Source organism: Ambystoma mexicanum, chromosome 3q (assembly GCF_040938575.1).
Source record: "Ambystoma mexicanum isolate Mex_15411 chromosome 3q, UKY_AmexF1_1, whole genome shotgun sequence".
NCBI lineage: Eukaryota > Metazoa > Chordata > Amphibia > Caudata > Ambystomatidae > Ambystoma > Ambystoma mexicanum.
In genome coordinates, this window is record NC_090926.1 from 181,195,897 (window position 1) to 181,216,569 (window position 20,673).

The 20,673-nt window shown below is 45.0% G+C and overlaps 1 protein-coding gene across 7 annotated transcripts in view; it reads right to left on the minus strand.

Moving 5' to 3' along the window:
* The window catches only part of ATF1 (activating transcription factor 1), a 935,797-nt gene that overhangs the window by 833,889 nt on the left and 81,235 nt on the right, over positions 1 to 20,673 (minus strand). For 2 of the 7 annotated variants that reach the window (XM_069653442.1, XM_069653439.1), the window contains one exon: positions 3,684 to 3,736. The exons of 3 other annotated variants lie outside the window; for them this stretch is intronic. Coding sequence is in view for 1 of the 4 variants with exons in the window: in XM_069653436.1 (XP_069509537.1) it covers positions 4,382 to 4,465 (84 nt within the window). In the remaining 3 variants the exon portion in view is untranslated. Of the gene's footprint in view, positions 1 to 3,683; positions 3,737 to 4,381; positions 4,628 to 20,202; positions 20,551 to 20,673 lie in introns of those variants that run through there. 2 more of the 7 variants (XM_069653440.1, XM_069653436.1) reach the window with 2 other exon arrangements.

A 20,673-nucleotide genomic window follows, 5' to 3' on the forward strand; every position in this document is an offset into this window, starting at 1 on the left:
TAAGCCAGAGTCAGTCACCTGCGGTGTCCCTCAGGGTTCCTGTGTATCACCAACCTTATATAACGTGTTCACAAAACCCATTTGATGACTGATCATTTGGGTGTCATCTACATGAATTACGCAGATGAAACCCAAATACTCATTCCTTTAACCGGAGACTATATCAAAGACTCTAAAGTCCTCAATGACATTTAGATCATACTACAAGTCTGGATGGCCAAGCATGGACCATGCCTCAACGACGACAAGACCAAGCTACTCTTACTAGGCTCCCAATCTACACTTAAACTTAGAAACAATACTCTTCATTTAACATAGACGGTAATAACAGTATGGTATCCAAGGATGACAACACGCTAGGTATCTACCTGGACTCTCCACTCACCCAGACCAGTCAAATCGATGCCATATCCTCCTTCACTGCCTACAGTTACAAGCTAAGAAATGCAGACCATTTCTATCCACAGCTAACTGCACCTCCATAGCCAGAGAATTCGTAGTCTCCAAAATAGACTACTGCAACACAGTGTTAAACGCTGGTTACCTTTTCTTCCGGGGGTTGGTGGAGTCGAGGCAGCCAGTCTGTCGGAGCGACGATGCCGATGAAGCAGTAACGCAGGAAATTAACCCAACACCCTCCTGACAATAAATGGCAGGATAGCACTGGACCAACTCCCAACGCCACGGGTGGCACTTCTCTGCATTAACGTGATGTCGGGACAGTGTTTCCACTGGCAGAGAAGGCGAATGAGTCCTTTATCACCAGAAGATGGATGAGCAGTTCTTTGGGACTTCCAGGAAGGCAGTAAGGCACGGGTACCGGCAAGGCACAAGGCGGAGGAAGGGAAAAGGCCAAGCAGCAAGGACAGGAAGGACTGACCAGGGAATCCCACGGAACAGGAGACAAGGAAGGGAGAAGGCTACATAGGCAACCCAGAGAAGACCCCTCCTACCCCAAATCCAGAAAGTAGGTAAAGACAGAACAGGGCTGGGAATCCAGGAACTGAAGGAACCAGGGGCTGGAAGGAGAGGAAGGTAGGAGGGCAGGACAAGGCAGGGCAAAACTAGCAAGGGTAACTGGAGAGACTGAAGCACAGGAAACCAGGCTCCAGCAGCGCATACACGGCAACAACCGCGTTGAGACGCGTTGTCTCCGTGTATGCGAAGCCCTTTTAAGGTCCGGGGCCAAAACGAGGCCCGGAACGCAAGTTCGCGTTACTGCGCATGAGCGAACGTCGAACACTGACGATCCGCGCATGCGCAGAACACGCAAGATGGCTGCGCCCACGGACCGTGGAACGGCGTGAGGAAAGACGCCACCGCGAATAGAATCTCCATGAAGGAGGAGACTGCCGAGGACCCGGATCCCCATAGCAGGTAAGTGGCGCACGCGAGCGAGCGGCGTGACACACAGTCTACCTAGGCACAAGTCAACAGAACCTTAACAAGTTGCATGCAATTCAAAATAATGCCATTAGAGCAGCATTGAATGACCCAAGATCCCAACTTATCTCGGACATGAGACGAAACACCCATTGGCTCTATGTCATTCAAAGAATAAAGTGCAAAACTATCGTTCACTCATAAGTGCAGTGCCAACGTGGCGCCTAGCTATTTGGCCGACAACTTCACCTGAGACACTACTGCACGCCCCTCCAGATGTGCTCAAGCTCACTGCTTGAAGGTCCCCAGGTTCAAGCTCCTACAAGAACAGAACCTTCCTTCCACCAATACAGAAAAAAAAAATCTAAACCATGGCTTCTCCTGAAAGAAGACTAAGAAGCCTCAGCTACACCTTACCAATCATTACTGTAACCATTGCCTCTTTAGAATAATACATGACATAACAAAACTCCTATGTGGAGTAGTGCATGACATTACACTGCTTTCAATGGAATCAGCAAAATCTTGCAAAGACAGCAGATTTAAATGCACCGAGCATGTGTAAAAAGAATTCCATATTATAAATGAATTTGCCATCTGTGTAGTTTTGCATTGAAAAACTAACTCAGATTAATGCATTGACAAGTCACTATTACATAGCATTGAACCCCGTTTAATAAGTGTTCCCTTGAACAGTGAAATGCAAGGTGGCTCAGATGGAAAATTCTGTTTTTCGTTCAGTGGAAGTAAATGTGCGTGCAAAATGAATGGGCTGTCTTTTCCATTCAGACAGGCTATTGCCCTGTGCAGGAAGCAAAGTTCATACATGTAGGCCCTCGCCGGGTGATTGGACAGAGAAATGCTATGGTTCTAGAAGCTTACTGGGGTGATAGAAGACATCAGGAAAAGGGTATGAGGTAGTTTTGACTGACAAGGCTAATTTATAAATGAAGGAGGTAGAAAAAGGTGGGGCAGCCTGTTTCTTGCTCTCGGGGGAATAAGGGGAGAGCAGACAAAGGGAAGAGCCGAGCTCTCCAGGCCTGTGAGCTGACCTTCGGGGGTGGCGAAAGCAGCGCAGAATCTGCAACACTGCCTTTGATGATAACCCCGTCGGAGAGAGGGCCTCCAATTGATAACAGTGCAGAAAATTCACAGTTTGATCTGAGTATCTGTGGAAATTGATAAGAATGCAGAGAGTGTAACCTTTTCAGTGATTATAAACCGTGCTGTTATTTCTTTTCGCACACTGTAATTGAGAACAGTGTGGCTTAAAAGAAAAAAATGAAAAGTGGGTTGTGCTAAATATATTTGTATCTTTTCTCTTAGAAAGCACGCTCTGTAATGTCATCATGTTTCAACCTTTGGTAAGGGGAAAAAAGTGTTGATTGTGTAATCCATGTATCTCAACATCTATTTCAAAATGCTACATGCATAAAAATATTAATTGCAACAAAAAACAGAAGCGTTGGGGCTGCAATTTTTGCCTCAATTGGTTACTTTGAATGAGGGGAATAATAGGGAGGTGTCAGTGTAACCGATGGCGGTAACATTTTTACCTCATGCGGTAAAGTGAAAGTAAATGTAAACTACTGCCACTTTACTGCCAATTTACCACAAAACTAAAATACCCCCCCCCCCCCAAGTAATGTTATAGCACTAACACCACCTTCAATCTGCCTGCAATCATCTGTAACTAAGTAAAATATTTACAACTTTTATACTATATGCAACTGTAATAAGCATTTTATCATTGCATTTCAACAATCCAACTGTAAATAATTCATGTGCAACTTTATGTACCAAATGTAACTGTAAATAACTTGTCTTGTATCAGTGTATCCGCAAGCAATGCGCCCAGATGCCCCAGGGCTCGGTGCGCTATACAAATAAATCAACATTGCGGCCAAGAAATAACCAAGTTTACTGTAAATCATACTGTTACAAGCAACTCTTGAAACGGATTAAGAACAATGCATCATTAAAAATATGAGACTTAAAAATAATTGCTTATCATTCTGGAAAAGACTTATGAATACATGATGGCATCCAAGAAATATAACAAAAATATGAACAAAATCATGGGAACACGTCTATTTAGTTTATAAAAGACTACTTATAGGATAGCATCAAGTAACGATTTACTCCGTTTTGAGGCAATTTCCAAATATGTTGACAAACAAACAACTGCACTGCACGTGAATGAAGACATCAAGTTGCAAGTTACTAGGAAGGCATAAAACGTCATTGGCACCCCCCCCCTCAGTTGTTCAGATGCACACTGCATAGCATTTCTTACTCACCACAGTTCAATTATCACTTGCCAGTGACTAGTGGAAATAGCAAATGTTGAGGTCTGCAGAGCAAAAAGGATACTTCTGTAAACTACTCACATTATCGAAGAACTAAAATCAAGAGGGAAAAAAAAAAAAAAAAAAAAAACACAGTCCATGCAACTACTTTAAGCATACAAAAAACACAAACCAAGATTTTAAAGAGATTCAGTCTTATCGATCTGAGAAGACAAATCTATATGAAATCATTTAGGCCAACAAGGAGAACAATATACTTAACCATGTAACGAACAAGGGTAGGATATGAGACAAGCAATTGGTAAATTTAATACAAATGTGCTCATTACCTTTATAAACAGTGAAAACTCAGAATTCTGCCCATCAAAACAACAACCTTCCCCATCATTGCCAACGTTTTCCTGTGTTGATTACAGTATTACACAACCAGGGGTAACAATTTTAAGTTGGAAACTACCAACTAGCCAGCAATAAAAAGAACATCTTTCCACCTCAATTCCATGCATACAAACGGTGCACAGTTTCTTACTCGCCAAGAGTGAATTCTCACTAGCCTATGGCTAGTGGCGAGTGCAATTGTGCCTCTCTGACACAATCACTATATTTGCACCAGTACATGCATGACTTAATTCAATAAATATTCAAGGCACAATTGTTTCCTGATGTAACTTACTCTTGATGTAACTTACATCATCCTGATCAGAACACTCTCCAACTCTGCAAAACCCAGGATCTGCAGTCAAGCATCGGATCTTCTTTAAATTTCTAACCATTGTCTACCAAACCATTCATGGTCAATCTCATGCTCAACCCTACCCACAGTCTGACTATGAGCACACCTCCATTATCAATTTGGCCTTGACGGCAGAGGAGAGGATTAGGGTAAAGGAGGTTGAGGGGTCCAAGTGTGTTAGTAGAAATAAGGAGCTTGAAACCAGTTGGAACGCTCACATTAGCAGCAAAGAATGGAATCTTAAGAGATGTAATAGAACCCTATTATGACACTGCATGACTACTTAGATGGCACCACAGAGCACTAGAGCTAAATAAACAGATCAGCTGGTGAAAAATAACAGTACACTTTGCAATTGTGAATGTGTAGAATGGCTCTCTTAGGTAAAAGTGAAGTGTAGGTAGATGCCCCAGCTGTGGATCAAGCAACCCTGAAGGAACTAAAATGCATAGAACAACCGTGCGATAAATCAGCAGATGATCTACATAAAATCCCTCACAGTCTCTGTGAGTAGGTGGATGGCAACAACGAAATATAGGCTTGCACTTACAAAGAGGTGTAAGGAGCAAACCCCTGATCACTAAGGGACACAGACACCAGAGTGATTTTTATAGGGATCCCAACGGGGACCCCCTATTTATTAAACACACTTAAACCTTTTTTTTTCCCTTTCACTGTCGCAACAGACCCCTACCTAAACTCAGGTTCTGGCCTCTGTGGGTGGTCCCATCTCGCTAGGTGGCCTCAGGCTACTGTCCCGCTAATCATGCCAGGGTACCTCCTCTTTGCCCCCTTTCTTTTTTCAGATTTAAAAATCACTACTTATCCTAAGCGTCCTACTCCTAAGATACAATGCATTCCTATTAACAACTCATACTCCCTACTTAACATTTCATATATACAACATAAAACACTTTGCCACAATGGGGTGACTTCTGTCATCAGTCACCACCTTTTAGTACCTTATGGTCTGTCTCTAGTGGCAACGCAGATGGATGAGTTGGCTGTTACAGGACTGCATTGCAAGGCTGGTTTCATGCTGGCTGGTGCAGAGATGCATTGTGGGGATGGTGTCATGTTAGCTTGTTCTGTTGCAGTATGGTGGCAATGATGGCTGGGGCCTGTCCCCACTTTTCAAGATCACCCCTATTGTTCTGGGCAGCCCCCTGCCCATGTGAGGTTCTGCCCGTTGTCAACGCTGCTCCCTGGAGCCTTGTGCAATCTTCAAGGTGGGCATTGTTGGCGGGGGGCACACCCACACTCACAGCAGCACCCGCTGCCTTGGTCAATCTTCAGGGTAGGCCCCATTGGCCAGGGGGCACACCCGCACAAACCATGGCACCCACAGCCCTTTCAAATCTCCTGTCCGTGCCCAATTGGCTGGGGGGGGGGGCTGTCCCATTGGCTGGGGAGGGCAGGGGGCCCACCCGTGATCACTGCCACGCCGGGCTGCATTTTCAAATCTTCAGGGTGATCCAGTTAGTGGGGGAGTCACCACGCAGCCATTTTATCTTTACGCGGCTACCCCATTGTCATGGGGTTGCCGCCATGCTCACCGCTGCACACCCGTGGGCATTTTAAGGTCCAGGCAGCATCCCCATGACAAGTGAGGCCGCCGCTTTCACTGCTGCCAATCCACAGCCTTGTTGGGCTTTTTGCCCGCCTCCTCAACACTGCGGAGCGAGGGGCAGGGGCGGGCTGCTGGCCTTCACCTGGGCAGCCCGGGACTTCCTTCCTCTGCCGCTTCACCCTGGTTGTCCGGCTTCTCCTCCTTCGCTCTTCATTTCCCGGGCTGTGTAGGTCATGACGTTTTTGAAGGGCTTACATCGCAAGCCACATTGCGAGCTGCCAGGATTTAGGACAGTTTTTGTGAAGTCCATCTAAGGGCTTAGTAAAACCATTCAACCGAGGCAGTACAAGACTCCACTCTTAGTAGAAGGCTGTACCACCTGAGTTCATGGTAGCGTAGACATAGCGGCCAGGCTCATCATAGGAGGGAGAGAGGGCTGTAGAATCAGTACAAGTGAAATTGTAATACAAATGATCCAAAGAAACACTGAAACACTTTGGATGTAAAAATAAAGGATGTATTTAAATACAAGTAGGCCCAGATAAATCTAGGGGGGTAAGTAAGTGCTAACATATTATATGAAATCACAATTTAAAAACACAACACTACACTTGAAAGTACATGAAAGTACACAGACCCAAGTATAGACCTTATTCGAAGTACATAATAGTAGTTCTAGGGAAGTCAAAACCTTTTCATACACATTTAGTATAGGTCAAGCCTATCCTTGGGGAGCAAAAACCAATTGTTACTTTTTACAATTACATTCAGTAATGCAAGGGCAGTAGACCCTTCCAGTTATATAATGATTCTTAGCACAAATCACTTCATCAGTCAATTGGACAATATACTTTGGGTGAATAGTGAAACATTTATTCTAGGTGCAGTCAAAACTTAACTACTTTTGTGATAACACAGTGTTATACTAGGTGAGTAAAACCTAAGGATGTAATATACAATTACAGGTGCTTTTGAAATCAGGGAACCCCAGATTGAGGTAAGCAGTATCTCTTGTAACTTATTTTTGGATGGCACACAGCTAACACAAGGCAAGTAAAAACGCACATACTTTGTTTAACCTCACAATGAAGGGGAAAGTAAAACCCAATGTCACACTTTACTGAATGACTCAGTTATTCTAGCTAGGCAACAACCTAATACAGACTTATTAAGGACGGGCTATCAGCAAGTCAGGGGATGCAAAACCCAGTTGGGGGACACTCATACAATTATCCTCATAGGACTAATCTGGCGATACCAACACTTTACTTTTGGGAAGTGGCACAACCTAATCACAGGAGAATAAAATACCTTCCCATCTACTTTCTATAAACGGTTTCTAAAAGGAAAGAAAGATGTTAAGTAGCCATACATTTGAGAAAAGTGCATCACACATTCAAGATCAGTAAGAACTGTTGTAACTGTCTCTTAGAATTACAGTTACCAACCCACTCTTTACAAGTAAGTCACTTTTAAACACTTCTTTTCTTTTCTAGGCAGAAGTCCCAATCCTTGAAAGTCTTTCCCTTATTCTTGGAGCATGAGTGTTCTCAGTGGCAGACGGGGGGTCACTAGGACTAGTGACCAACAGTCAGTGTCAGAATAGGTTCTTTAGTAGCAAAAGTCAGAGTTCCTTAGGAAGACTGGGCCAGCGGGTGAGTACTTCACTTTAGAGTTAGGAGAGGGTCCAGGCACCTCACAGAAGACACCGTAGCAGGATTCTAGCAGTGGGACTGGGTGCACTGGTTGAGAGGCCTCCCCATCACGGAAAACAACCCACAAATACACAGAAATCCTAACAGGCTTAAGGCAAGTACATACCAAAGCCAACACAGTACCTCCGCATTGAAGATGATTTTGCAGCAGGAGAACTTTAGGGTCTGCAGCCAAATACCCGGTCAGTGGATTCCCTGTCGTGGAGGCTGAAAACAAAACCTCAGAAGGAAGTCCCCAGGTCAATTGGAAGGAAGGGCTACAGCAGGCTCTGGTTACACAGCAGGCTCTCCGGTCGCTGGAAATCATTTCCGCCACTTTTCCTTAGTCATCCTCTTCGGTTTAAGTTCCAGTGGTCGACATATCTTCAGCTTCCAGGTTTGCAGTATTTATCAGGAATTACAGCACAACCTCTGGATTCTCTCCCCGCATTTTACAAGAAGGGGTGGTCTGGTTGTCCAATCAGGACAGCCAGCCCCGCACTGGGATTTGTCCCCATTCAAGCAAGGCGTAAGCCAAAGGGCTGTGGAGTTTTGGACTCCTCCTTCACTTCCAGCTCTCACAAACAGACTGGAGCCTGGCCAGGGGACTCCCGCCGAAGACAAAAATCACACAAAGGAATTCCCCACCCTGGATATGAGGGGAAGGAACAAGAAATGACAAACACTAAAATGGCACAAAAAAAAGAAGATGGTCCATTTTGGTAAAAATGGACACCCTTGGGTCCCTTTACTGCAGCTGTGAACACAGCCTGCGGTAAAGGTGCACCAAATTAATACAAGGTATCACTGCCACCAGCCATTGAAAGTAAGCTTGTCACTGAAACATAATTGTTACAGTTTTAGTGTGAAAGGGGATACATTGCATCTCCCCACCACTCCACATAAAGGTGGGGTGTGCTGGTTTCACTTAAAATGTAAAAGGGATCCAAAGATCCTTTCTACCCTTGGGAACTGTGGTTCCCTCAAGGTTAGCATAAGAAAGTTAAAAGGGGAGCTGCTAGGGCAACCCTGCAACAACAGGTACTTATTGCCAATAAGTTGTTAAAGAGGATAACTTTAAAAAGACACTATGGAGTGTCTTCAAAATTACGCCCATAAAAAGAGTTAAAGATTATGTGAGTGTGGAAAAGGGTTCCCCTTCACAGAGTTATTATGGAAAAATATCCCACTAGTAAAGTAAAACATTCTGGGGTTGAACCAGGAAAGGAAGCTTTACCAGTTCTGTGCAAATCTTACCCAATACGAGGACATGGCTGGGCAGCCTAGTCTGGGTCAACCCCTATCCCCAGATGCAGCCCGGGTTGGGCTGTTCTTTGGCCCGGGCAACAGCTGGCAAAATGCCTGGGCCCTCGATACGGCAGGGCCCACCTGGTCCGGCCCCTGGGCGGGCCAAGAGCTGTCACAGCCCCCTTGCATCAGCGGCTCAGCCCCTGGATCCCTCTCTGGGGGGGGGGGGATAAACCACACGCCTCAAATAATCCTTGGCGGGGGCTCTTGTGGCACCAACTCCCCCCGCACCCTCCAAGTAAGTTTCTCCTTTATTTTTCTGTACCCCTTTTCTGAAATGTCTGTTTTTAAACCTTTGTGGATTCAAGAAGGGGCTGGGCAGGGGAGTTCTATCCCTTTGTTTTCTTGCCTTTCTTCTACTATTAACATTCCATCCAGCCACATCGTGGGCTGGATGGTTTCATCATCCAAAACATGCACACATGAATAAAGAAACACAATGCACATTTATTAGACTACATTTATTACCCTGGTGTCTGTCTTTCTTTCTAGATTTTCCTTTAGGGGAAAAGCATCAAGCCCCTCATGGCCACGCCAAGGAGGCCCACAGGATACATTGAGTTTTTGCAATAGGGGCCTATAACCGTCTATCAGATGATAACATGGTTCCAAGATATGACTAAAGGCCTAATCGGAATGGTCTTTCGACAATTTCTTCCTTTATGGGGAAATAGAAGATTGAAAAAAGGTGTTTGAGACACGCCAAGTCTTCCAGCGCTCTAGAGAGTCCACCCTCTTAATGGCCATTACCCTTCTCTACGGCTTCTTGAAACAGACTTCTGCATGCAGAACAGCCGAAGGAAAGTTTACGAATAAATACAAGAGATGCTTTCCAAAATGTTTTTTCACAGATACCTACTTGACAAACTTCTGCAGACCTCAAAGCTCAGCACTGTAAGCAACAGTGCCTCCAAACTTTCCACAGTAGACCGTCTCCATTTCAGCAGCAACATTATCCCTGTGTTTACACACCAGGTTTATGATGGCTCTACGTGCAATAGATGCTTTTCTAGAAATTGACTATTTGGCCTTTCCAGGAGAGATTTGGAGTGGATGATACGAGAAACCGTCCACCATGTCTATTGTTTGCCCATCTAGCTTTGGTCTGCCCCGATTCAAATTGTTGACGACCATAACTTTAGACTTGGCTTTACTCAGGATTAGATGGTTAAGGAAGCAATAAAATGAAACAGCATGTAACTGGGCACCAAGAGCGTTGGGTGTCCTAGCAAGAAGAACTGAGTCATCCACATATAGTAGCATAGGCACATGCCTTCCTTCAATGGTTGGGATGTCTCTTGCAGCTTCAACAAATTTTGGCAGATCATGTATACATATACAGAAGAGAACTGGGGCGAGTAGGCAGCCTTGTTTGACGCCTCAGTTGATTTTCTGTAAAATTCGACCGTGAAAACCAAAACCTATCTGTACTGAGGTACTGTTATATAGGGTCCTGATAATGTCATGCCATTTTTGGTCTATTTCCATGGTAGCCAACTTCTCCCACAGCCTCTTTGACCATCAGGTCGAAGGCTGAAGAGAAATCTAAAAATTCTATACAGAGGGACACGTTCCTACCTATGGCATATTTGTGTGACAAGTGCCATAGGACAAAAGCCTGAGCCACAGTCAAGAGGCCCGATCTAAAACCATCTTGAGCCCAGTCCAAGATTCCATCATTGCCTATCCAACGGTATAATTGTAGAATTATAGAAGAAAATGTTTTATAGTCTATATATCGATCAGACTGATTGAATGATAAGACGACCTCCATTATCCCACTGTGTAAAATGGGCCCAACAAATGAGGAGTTGTACCAGGATTATAGTTATAATGGTTCTTTTAGAATGCGCTTAATACCTGTGAGTGGTTTCCAAGCGCAGGATCAGGATTCAAAGCTGTGTTGTGCTGGGTTGTCTTGCTTCCAAAACAAACATGTTGCCCCTGAGCTATCCTTCTTACTGATGCATATATCCCACTGCTAACAAATAGGTGAAATACAACCCTAAAGATATGAACCCACCAGTCCCGTAAGAACTTAAATGTCATCAAGAATCATAGCAAGACTTAGAGCTTTACTGCTTGCCAGGTGATCAATAGATTTGCGAATCACACCATCTGTAAAGAGTTTGGCTTTAAAACAGACCAATTTCGGTTAGGTGGTTTTCCATCCCAGTAGATAAAGAAGAGGACCCCCACCCTGCTCTGGGCATCAAAAAAGTGAAACCTGGCCAGATTGATCAATTTGGAGTCATGAGGTCTCCACCCCAATCCCCTAAAAACCGGAGAAAAATGGCCAACCCACTCTGCCTCTGCAGTGTTTGGTTCAATACACAGATTTTATTTCCATAATCCCTGCGACGCAACTCTCCAGAAGGATTTCATGTCCCTCTCATTTGCTGCTTTTATCAGGTTTTGCCAACTACGATTCCAAAATTATTCTCATCAGCAATAAGGGATTTCTAGGTATTCCTAATTGTGAAGACCTCTGCTTTTACTCCTCCCTGCCTGACCATAGATTGCAACAGACCCTTCAAATCTTTGCATTGTTTGTCGAACCAACCCAGGCTTTCTGATTCATGGTACCTCGTTATCATGGGATCCCTCCTCTCCGGTAAGGGAATAAGTATGCAGTAACTTGATCGTATAATTTGCAAAAGATTTGCACCAGTAGGTAGGGCAGACCCTGACCCTGCCACATAGACATTCAGAATTTCGGGCAAACCACCAGTTTGCAATAGTCTGTTCAAACCCCTCTGACATGGCCTCCTCCAGTCTAGGGCATGTTACGTATTGAGGGAATTTGTCCCTTCTCCCGGGCGGGAACACAACCCTGTGAGGCTAGTGAGGCATGCCCACTTCATGTCACCTTCCTTAGACGATACAAGTGGGACCACTCGTGGAGAGACTCCCCCTTTGGGGAGGACTCTTCTCCCACTCTCGCCCCTAGTGAGGGCCTTCCAGATGCCCTCCAAGTGATGGCTTATATGGACATACCTAATACACCAGAACATTATCAGTTTTAAACCAGAGTCTCAAATGGACTGGACCTAGAGAGAGGAGGCAGAAAGCTCAGAGAGGGGACGGAAAGCTGTGAATATCATGGGAAGGCTCCTGTACGCAACAGTGCGGAAGGAGGTGGAGCTGTCGCATAACGCGGAGGCCATGTAAGAGCAGCGTTAGCGCAATACAAGCAATGGTGGGAGACTGGCATGCAAGAACGGAGGGAATCCAAACCAGATGGAACAGAGAAAAGTGGTGGTGTGACCACACATCAAATTGTGGTGGGCAGCCAGCCAGCACGACGACGCAGCTACCACCAGCGGGAGGAACCACTCCCGAAGCAAGTCCCGGCTTCAGTTCTATCCACAAGGTGGGACCATATGAAATACATTGTGGAAAGTGAACTGCAGAGCTACCAAGAAGCAGCATGAGAGAGTCCAAAGTCCTATAGGAAACGGCAACGTTGCCCCTGAAGACAGAAGTTAATACAGGGAAAAGGAATACCAGAAAGTTAAAAAGGCACTCAGTACAAGTTAAAATGAGACTCATCCCAGTACTAATGGGGAAAAGAATTGGAAATAAGCAGGTGAATCGGAACTATATGGAGATAGAGAGAATCACACAAACGACAGACTGGGAGAGAAATAGAGCTGGAATCTTATTGCCTAGGAAAAAGGGAAAGATCAGCCGACAACCCTACAATAAAGATAAAAGAACAGAAACCAAAGAGACATTTGGGGAGTAAGAAAGATAAATATACATGAGAGCACTGGAGCACCCCAGGAAGAGGAGAACTATAATTGGGAGTTGAGCAACCAAAATTCCTGAGAGGAGAACCATATACAAGGGAGTCTGTAGTCCTACAAGAGAGAAACACTTGAGCAGAACAAATACAATCTCTATGAAAGAGGACAAGGAAGCTACCAGTCCCCCATAAAGAACTGCAGAACTTAGTCCAAAGGATAAGCAGGGCCGATTTATGTATGGTATATTGAGTATAACAATATATACCAGAAATACCCTGCAAAGGAACACAGCACCCAGGGGAAGGAAGTCCGTCTCCTAGCCTTAGTTATACTATTGGTAGGGTCAGATAGGTTAGATTTGGACAGTGAATGGACTTGTTTTGGACATTCACTCCGACAGACGACCACCTTAGTTCGTAAAATATGTAGGGAACATCGGACATAAGGAAAGGTAGGCTTTATTTTGCTTGAAATAAACTATATGGTAAAAAGGTCTCCACAGCGTCCGCATGCGTGTTCTGATCCTCCATTGGCACAACCTGACTTACTTTTTTTTTGTCACGTCCACCTCTGCCGCTGCCTCCATGGGCCCATCTCTCAATGGTCCACAAGGTATTTGTTTATCCAAAGAGCATTTTGGTCACTTTCAACCCTAGAACAGATTTCCCACAAATCAAACTGAAAAAAAACATAGCCAATTCTAGAAGTTGTCCCTCTTGCTACATACGTCGTCTCAAAAGTCAAGGCTGAGGCACTCGTATTATGGGTGGATAACAAGTTCAGTCCTTGCAAATGTTTCCCAGCCTCTTTTTTAGCATAGACCTTGCACTGAATGGCAATGGTTCAGGATTGGGATTCCCTTTGCAGCACATCTTTCACCCAAAGCTTCGTAATCCCTCCCCAGGGTCCCATTTTGGCGTTCATGTCCCTGCAAATGATAACTTCGTGTTGATCCTCTGAAAGAACACTAGCCTCTACAATGGATAGGAGATGCAAATTCAACATTTTTGCAGAATGCATAAATATTGATAACTCTTACCAAGACAATATCTACCGTCATTACAGATTTGGAAATCAGTTGGTGTTCCGCAGCATAACCGCATGTGCTTGTTCTGCAAGATATCTGAACCCCCCCTCCCCCCGACCTCCCATGTGTCTTGATGTAAATCCTTTTTCTGTGCATTTGAAGAAATATAAATAGCCCCCGAGTGCCCATGGTTCCAAGGACCAGGTTTCCTGCAATACAATAAAATTGAAGCTCAGAAGGATTAGGCACGGCGCAGAAATTCTTCACTGATGAGGACCTGGAGTCAGATACAGAAGAAACAGATGCTTTGTTGTCTCTATGCCCATTTACCTTGAGCGTAGGACATCCTGAAGAAAGTTGTGACCCTCAGGAGCAGATGTTCAACACATTACTTTTGGACACGGTTTGGGCAGGGGCGGGTTGCATTGAAGCATGATGGATTATACCACTTCCTTTAGATGTTATCACTCTAGAAATGCTGCTAGGGGCACTTGCATGTGGAAAACGGGAAGTATTTGCAATATATCTGAACTCTTTCACTACCATTTCAACGGCACTTGTGGTAGAACACTCCTGGGGTGCCTTATAAGACTAATAGTTTCCACTTAAGGTATAATCAGCCGGATTTTGGAAAAGGGATTAACGAGAAGACTTTTTTTTATAAAGGACTGTGGATAAACTGAGTCTAACTTACTGAAATAACATCTACACCACCTCAAAGGGACAGGGAAATAAAATCAAATGTTCTTTCATAAAGCAAGAGAAACAGAGCCATACCTTACATCTGCCCATGAGAAGCAAACCAGCAGAGCTCATATAAGAGAGTTAATTGGAACTCCCCATTGACCAAACTGTTAATCAAATTGACCAATAGGGGATATGACCTACCTTAGGAGGATACGATGGAAGCACTACTTCCACCAATGGTGAAACCGGACAGTTCAGCCAATCAGTGGTCGGCTAGGGGGAGAAAGGACTGAATAGAGCTAGTTCAGTGACAAGTTGTCTCAGCTGGGGACTGGCTGCCTGCCTCGCTGGCTATGGAAAAGCAGTGGAGAAGCAGTCTGAAGCAGGGAAAGGAAGGGTGCCTTGGGCCTGGTAGCTACCTTGCTATGCTGAAGAGGGCCGCACTCCTCTGGTCCTGGATCCCAGAGGGGCCGCACCCCTCTGATCCAGGATCCCAGAGGGGCTGGAGAAAAGGCAGTCTATAAGTCTATAATAAGTCCCCTTATTCTGAATGAACTAGCCCAAGAGAGTGAAGCTACCCTATTTCCAAGTGAACATATAGCATCCAATAGGTAAACCAATTAAAGATTCACAATGCAAATCACAATTTAAAACATACATAAATAGATCACTAAAGAAAAATATGTTGACAGGCCAGACAAAGCAATACAAACATTAGATCATTTGAAAAAGGTAAAGAATACATCATCCCCAACTCTGTATGCCTCGAAGGGGCGTGGCTAAGGAGCCATGCTATAGGACACATTTCTGTAAGGCTCCTGCTGAACTGGTATGATCCTGAGTAATAACCGATGCTATAAAGGTGCGTTAGTGCACTTGCAACGATGCCCGTGCACATGAAGCTGTGCAGACTGACGTGCAAGCATAGTGCAGTAAGAAGGAGGCACGACTGAAAAACGGGCAGCGGAAAGATGGCTGTCCGACAAGACGTGGTGGACACAAGATGGCGGACGCTGAAACAAAGGGCTGAGCGGACACCAACTACTGCAGCACAGCGTGACAACAGCGAGTCGCCAGAGATTGCAATATTCTGCATCGTGTACTGCTGGCGGGACTGTGGCCACAACAGACCCGGCCTGCGACTGTTGTCAAATAAAAGATTTACATGTAGGCTGCCTGCAATTAAATAAATGACTCCTCAAGCATAATCAGGGTGGGGGGGAGCTGCACGGGTTCTTACCCAGACGAAAAGCACTGGAGGAGCGGCAGTGCTGAAACAGTGAGGATCAAGTAGCTATTGGCAGCTGGAGGCAGGTGCGTGATCAATGAGGTTGGAGCGCAGAGTACATCTGTATCTGCAAGGGACAGTATGCAACGTATGGGTGGATTTCGTGCCAGCCCACAGCAAAGCAATCCCAGATGGGCTAATGGAGTGGGAACAATCAGACACAAAGGTGGTGCAGAACGCAATGAGCTGTGGTTGTAACTGGAATACGGTGAGACGTGTGAATATATGAGATGAACCAACTTCCAATGTGGTTTGGCCCTAGCAGAGGAGTGAGGTGCAACAACCATATGGCGGTTTCCAATGTAGTCAGGCCACATCAAGGAGCGCCGCCTTCGGAGAAAAAGATACAGTTTGTTAGAGGTTTCCAATGTGGTCTGGCCCAAAAGGAGGAGCATTGCTTGACAAACGTGGAGGTGTGCTTGAATGCAGTTTACACTGTGGTCCGGCCCGCACTGATGAGTGCTTGCAGTAAAGCGCATAAGCACAGTAGGGGGGGCATTTTCACTGTGGACAGGCCAAGGCCTACAAAGACAAACTGTAAGGAGATGAGTGCTGGGGGATAATATGTTGCCGGAGTAAGGGCCACAGCAGCAGTGGAGTAAGTGAAGCACATGACTGCAGCAACGCGTGCTGAAAGAAACCAAGACAATTCTAGACCTTAAACTGCGGATGCACAACGAAGTCTAATACAAGGGGACCGTGGCCGACAGGAAGGCAATATTGGAGGAAAATAATTGTAGCAGCTGGATAAGGATAATACACTTGTTAACAGTACCTTCAGGGTGGAACAAGATAGCAGAGTACCCTGTGGAACTGGAGCAGGTTGTAATGATTCAAGCACTGCACGGAAGTAGAGACTGTACAGTAACAAAGCTGCTTGGTACATGCGCCCAGTGGGGACCGGAGGAATAGGTCAACACAAGTCACAGGTGGGTGCAACCCCGTATAAACCAGGGCTACGCATTGAAGGAGAGTGAACACTGCTGGCCCCCTGGCTGCAACGGTGCATAAACTGCTGGTCACATAGAAGTCCTGGACATATTCACGCACCCTGTGCATCAGTCCCGTAAAGGACCATATGGTGCCATCAGTTAACAACAGATAGCCCTCAGCAGTCCTAAGAGGCCTACTGGTGGCAAGCTTGGGCGGCGTAAACTCAAAGCGATGCACATGTGCAAAAGGAGGACATTGGCGCGCAGAGACTCAGTGACAAGCTGCTACCATACCACTAGTGCATCATACCAAGCAACAGTTGTGACACAACATCCATGGATACGAGTGACTGCCTACTGAAGAGGCGTCTGGCCATAGCTCAGGGCTAAGCGAGCACGGTAACGCTGAAAAGAACAGGATCCTGATGCAGAGGTGTAGTCATGACATCCAAGTCCCAGAAAAGCAAGGCTAAGCAACCCACATTGAACGCCTTCACCAAGCCCACCACTGTGGCAGAAACTACAGGTTCAAAGACACTTCCAAGAGAGCAGACGCTGGAGAAAGATCAAAAGCTCCTTGAAGCCATAGCATCTTTGAAAGTTTCTCTCGAGGCCAAGATCGATGCCATCAGCATATATGTGAAGATGTGAGGGTGCTAGCTGAATGCACGGGAACACTTGAAGGCAGTTACGGAAAATACAAGTGTCCTAAAGGACACCTCCGAAGAAGTCAGGGTACTGCAACAAGGAGTGCACAATCTGGAAGACAGAGCAAGGCGTAATAATCTAATAATAATGGGCTCCCAGAAGGAGAGGAAGGAGCCAGGGGTGGACTGGGAACCAAAAGAGGCGCTGGAAATCATTTTCAAACTGGCCCCATTTTACAAATGTTCACCAAGCCCAAACCGTTCTATGACAAAATTAGGTTACCACACAAAAGAGGCCTAGTGGGAGGCCATTCCACCCCTGCGTCTGCTAACCATATAACTAAATGAAAATGACAACACTGTAATGAGTACATTTTGGTCCGTGGCTTAAAATCCCTTTTAGTTATGAATAAATAACCAAAGCAGTCAAAATACAAAACATGTCCAGTAACGTAAATTGTTAAAGAGCTCCAATTGTGTGCCAAGTGTGAGAGGTCGGCACAAAAAACGTGCAAGGAAAGTCGCAGAAACAACCCAGGAAGACAGCGAGGTTAAACAAAAAAAACTAGGTACCCCGGCATGGCAAAAGTCTGCTTTGGGCAGATGTCAAAAGAGGGGCGATGTGTGTTGGGTACTGACTTCTCTTACCAGACGCCTGGCCCGCAATAAGCATTTTAAGAGCCCAAGCCCAGCACACGCATTCATCAGCAGAGGCAGGAGGCAGCAGACAGCCCCACGCCCCCCTGCCCAGCGGAACACAAACGCTGAGTCTGACTGAAGGGGCAAGCCATGATATCCATTACAATGCAATGCAAAACAATAGTGCATTGGTGCACGACTGAAAATGCAAGTATTGCCAAATCTGGGATAATCATAGATATTATACATAGTTATAATCATAGTCACTGGAAGACAACCCGAGCAGGTGGGGTTGGAGTGCTGTGATGGGAGAGAGTGGGGCAGAAACAGCATGTACCCACGGAGGTGAAGGGGGTAAGGGGCAAGTAGAGGAAGACATGCACCCACATGGAAGGTGGTGGTGGGGAGACACCCAGGGGGTTAAACCATTTTCTCATGGGGTGACAGGCTGAGGAAGTGACATGTACCCACAGGGTGATAACTTGAAATAGAGACATGTAGCCACAGAGGACACCTAGGAGATGAAAATGGGGTACACAGGGTTACAGGACCGAGAAGATGAAGGGGCATGTAAGCAAAGCTATTGCTCCTGACAGCAGGTCAGTTGTGAGGCTGACTGAGCCAGGAACACTGCATCTGCAGGAAGACAGTGTGACTGGGGACAGAATAATTGATGTGAGCTCATAGAGGAGGCAGAAGGGGCAGTGAAAGGAATGGGCATGCATCAACAAGTTAATGTGTAGGGAGAGACATGCTAGGACTACTCTTAAGGGAAGAACCCACAGGGAGATATTGAGAAGAAAGGGCATATGCCCTTTAGTCATGCATCCACATTAAGGCACGGTGTGCACACTGCCGTTTTGAAAATGTGACAGTGAAAGCGATACATAGGCGACCTGCACACAAACGACCCACAGTCCCAAATCCACTTATTTACAGCGTGCAACTAAATCGGGGAGCGCAACATACCAAATCTGAGTTTTAGATTGACTGAAAAAGAGGACTGTCAAAACAAAGACCAAAAAGCCCTCTCCTCCTTTGCACCACACACATACACCCTGCTACCACTTTGTAAAGCAAATTGCATCAAAGCATGGCCCTGTTCAATTGAAATCACATGTCTATGCAAAATCAGAGACATTTCAAAAAGTAAACCCCCGGCTGCAAGCTACTTCAATAAGCCACACCAGTGAAAATAGACAAAAAGAATATTGTGACACCACAGTGACACAAACTTTAACATTTAAAAAAAAACAAAAACGCACACATTTGGGATTGACACAGTTAAGGGGCGAAAGAAAGACAGAAATAAAGCAACAAAGAAAAAGAAAGAAGAAAGGAATTAATGAAGGCACATTCCCACAATCTCTCTGCTAACTCAGAAATGCGTCTTTCTATTTGAGGGCATATTTAATATTTTTATTTAAATGTATATAGCCATCACTGGCTTTGCATATTACAAACAAAAACATTTTTAAAATCTACAAGACCTTTTGTTATAAAACATCAAAACCATCTAAAAACCAATTATATATCACTTATTGAACATAAAATACCAGCTGACAATTCCTTCGAAACAGATAAAATCATTTAAAAAAATGTCATCATATGATAGATTAATATCATTCCCGTCAAGGAGCAGCCAAATTCTCAAAATGTTCAATTGTCTTAGTGTTATTATATTGCTTCACGTAATTAAGTCTTAATGCATTGAGGCTTTCACAATTACATATCAAGTGTTTAGTAGTTTCAATCATATCGTTACCACATAAGCGACACAATCGACGATCTTGCAATTCCTAGTTTAGCACCCAATACTTCCATCGTATCATTTTTATTAAATTTAAATAATAGATAGATTTGTACTATCCAAGGATGTGGAAAGGCTTTTTGGTACTTAGGGACTTCTTTCTCTATTGACCAATTTTCAAGAAACAGCCCTCCTGTTGCTAAAGATGCCACATATATCATATCACGCTCTTTCGCCCGATTGTATATTGCCATTTTAACTGCCTTTTTACGTGTTCTTGCGACATATTTAACCAACTTAATTCATGCTCTTTAGCCCACTACTTATATAACATACATAGATAGATGATTAATCGTTAAACATTTCCTGAAATTTCCAATCGTGTTGAACACATTCATCAGAGATACTATAAATGTATTTTCCAAAACACAACTTCATAAATAACATGAGGGCATATTTCTATTGAATAACGAGGAAGGCACTTACTTTTGGCCACCCGGCTGAGAACAGTGTTGGCCTCCTGCAGTCCAGGATGCTCGTGGCCGGGCAGGCTGGCGTTGCTTCTCTTGCTGATGGTCTGGTAGAGCTGCATCATACACGGGGGTACAGGAGGGCATGAGGGGTGCCTTGTGTCCGAATCCAACGCCCGCCGACATCAGAAGTGGAACGTGGCCGACGAGGCCGGTCAGCCCTTCGGAAACGCAAGAGCAGGTGGGGCTTTGCTTGACATCACTGCACGGCCAGAAGTACAACAGAAGGCAGCGCTAGGTTCCTAGTTCTGGTAGTGGTTGGGAGGTCCACGTTTTGACAGAATTCTTCTGCTGCATCCTTCATCTACAGTAAAAGGGCAGTGGGGAAGGAGGCTAAATGTTCCAATGCATTTCTCTTACAGGTCACAAAGACCTCCATTGTAGCTACTTAAAACCCAAGGGAAATCTTGCACAGTTGGCCTTTATA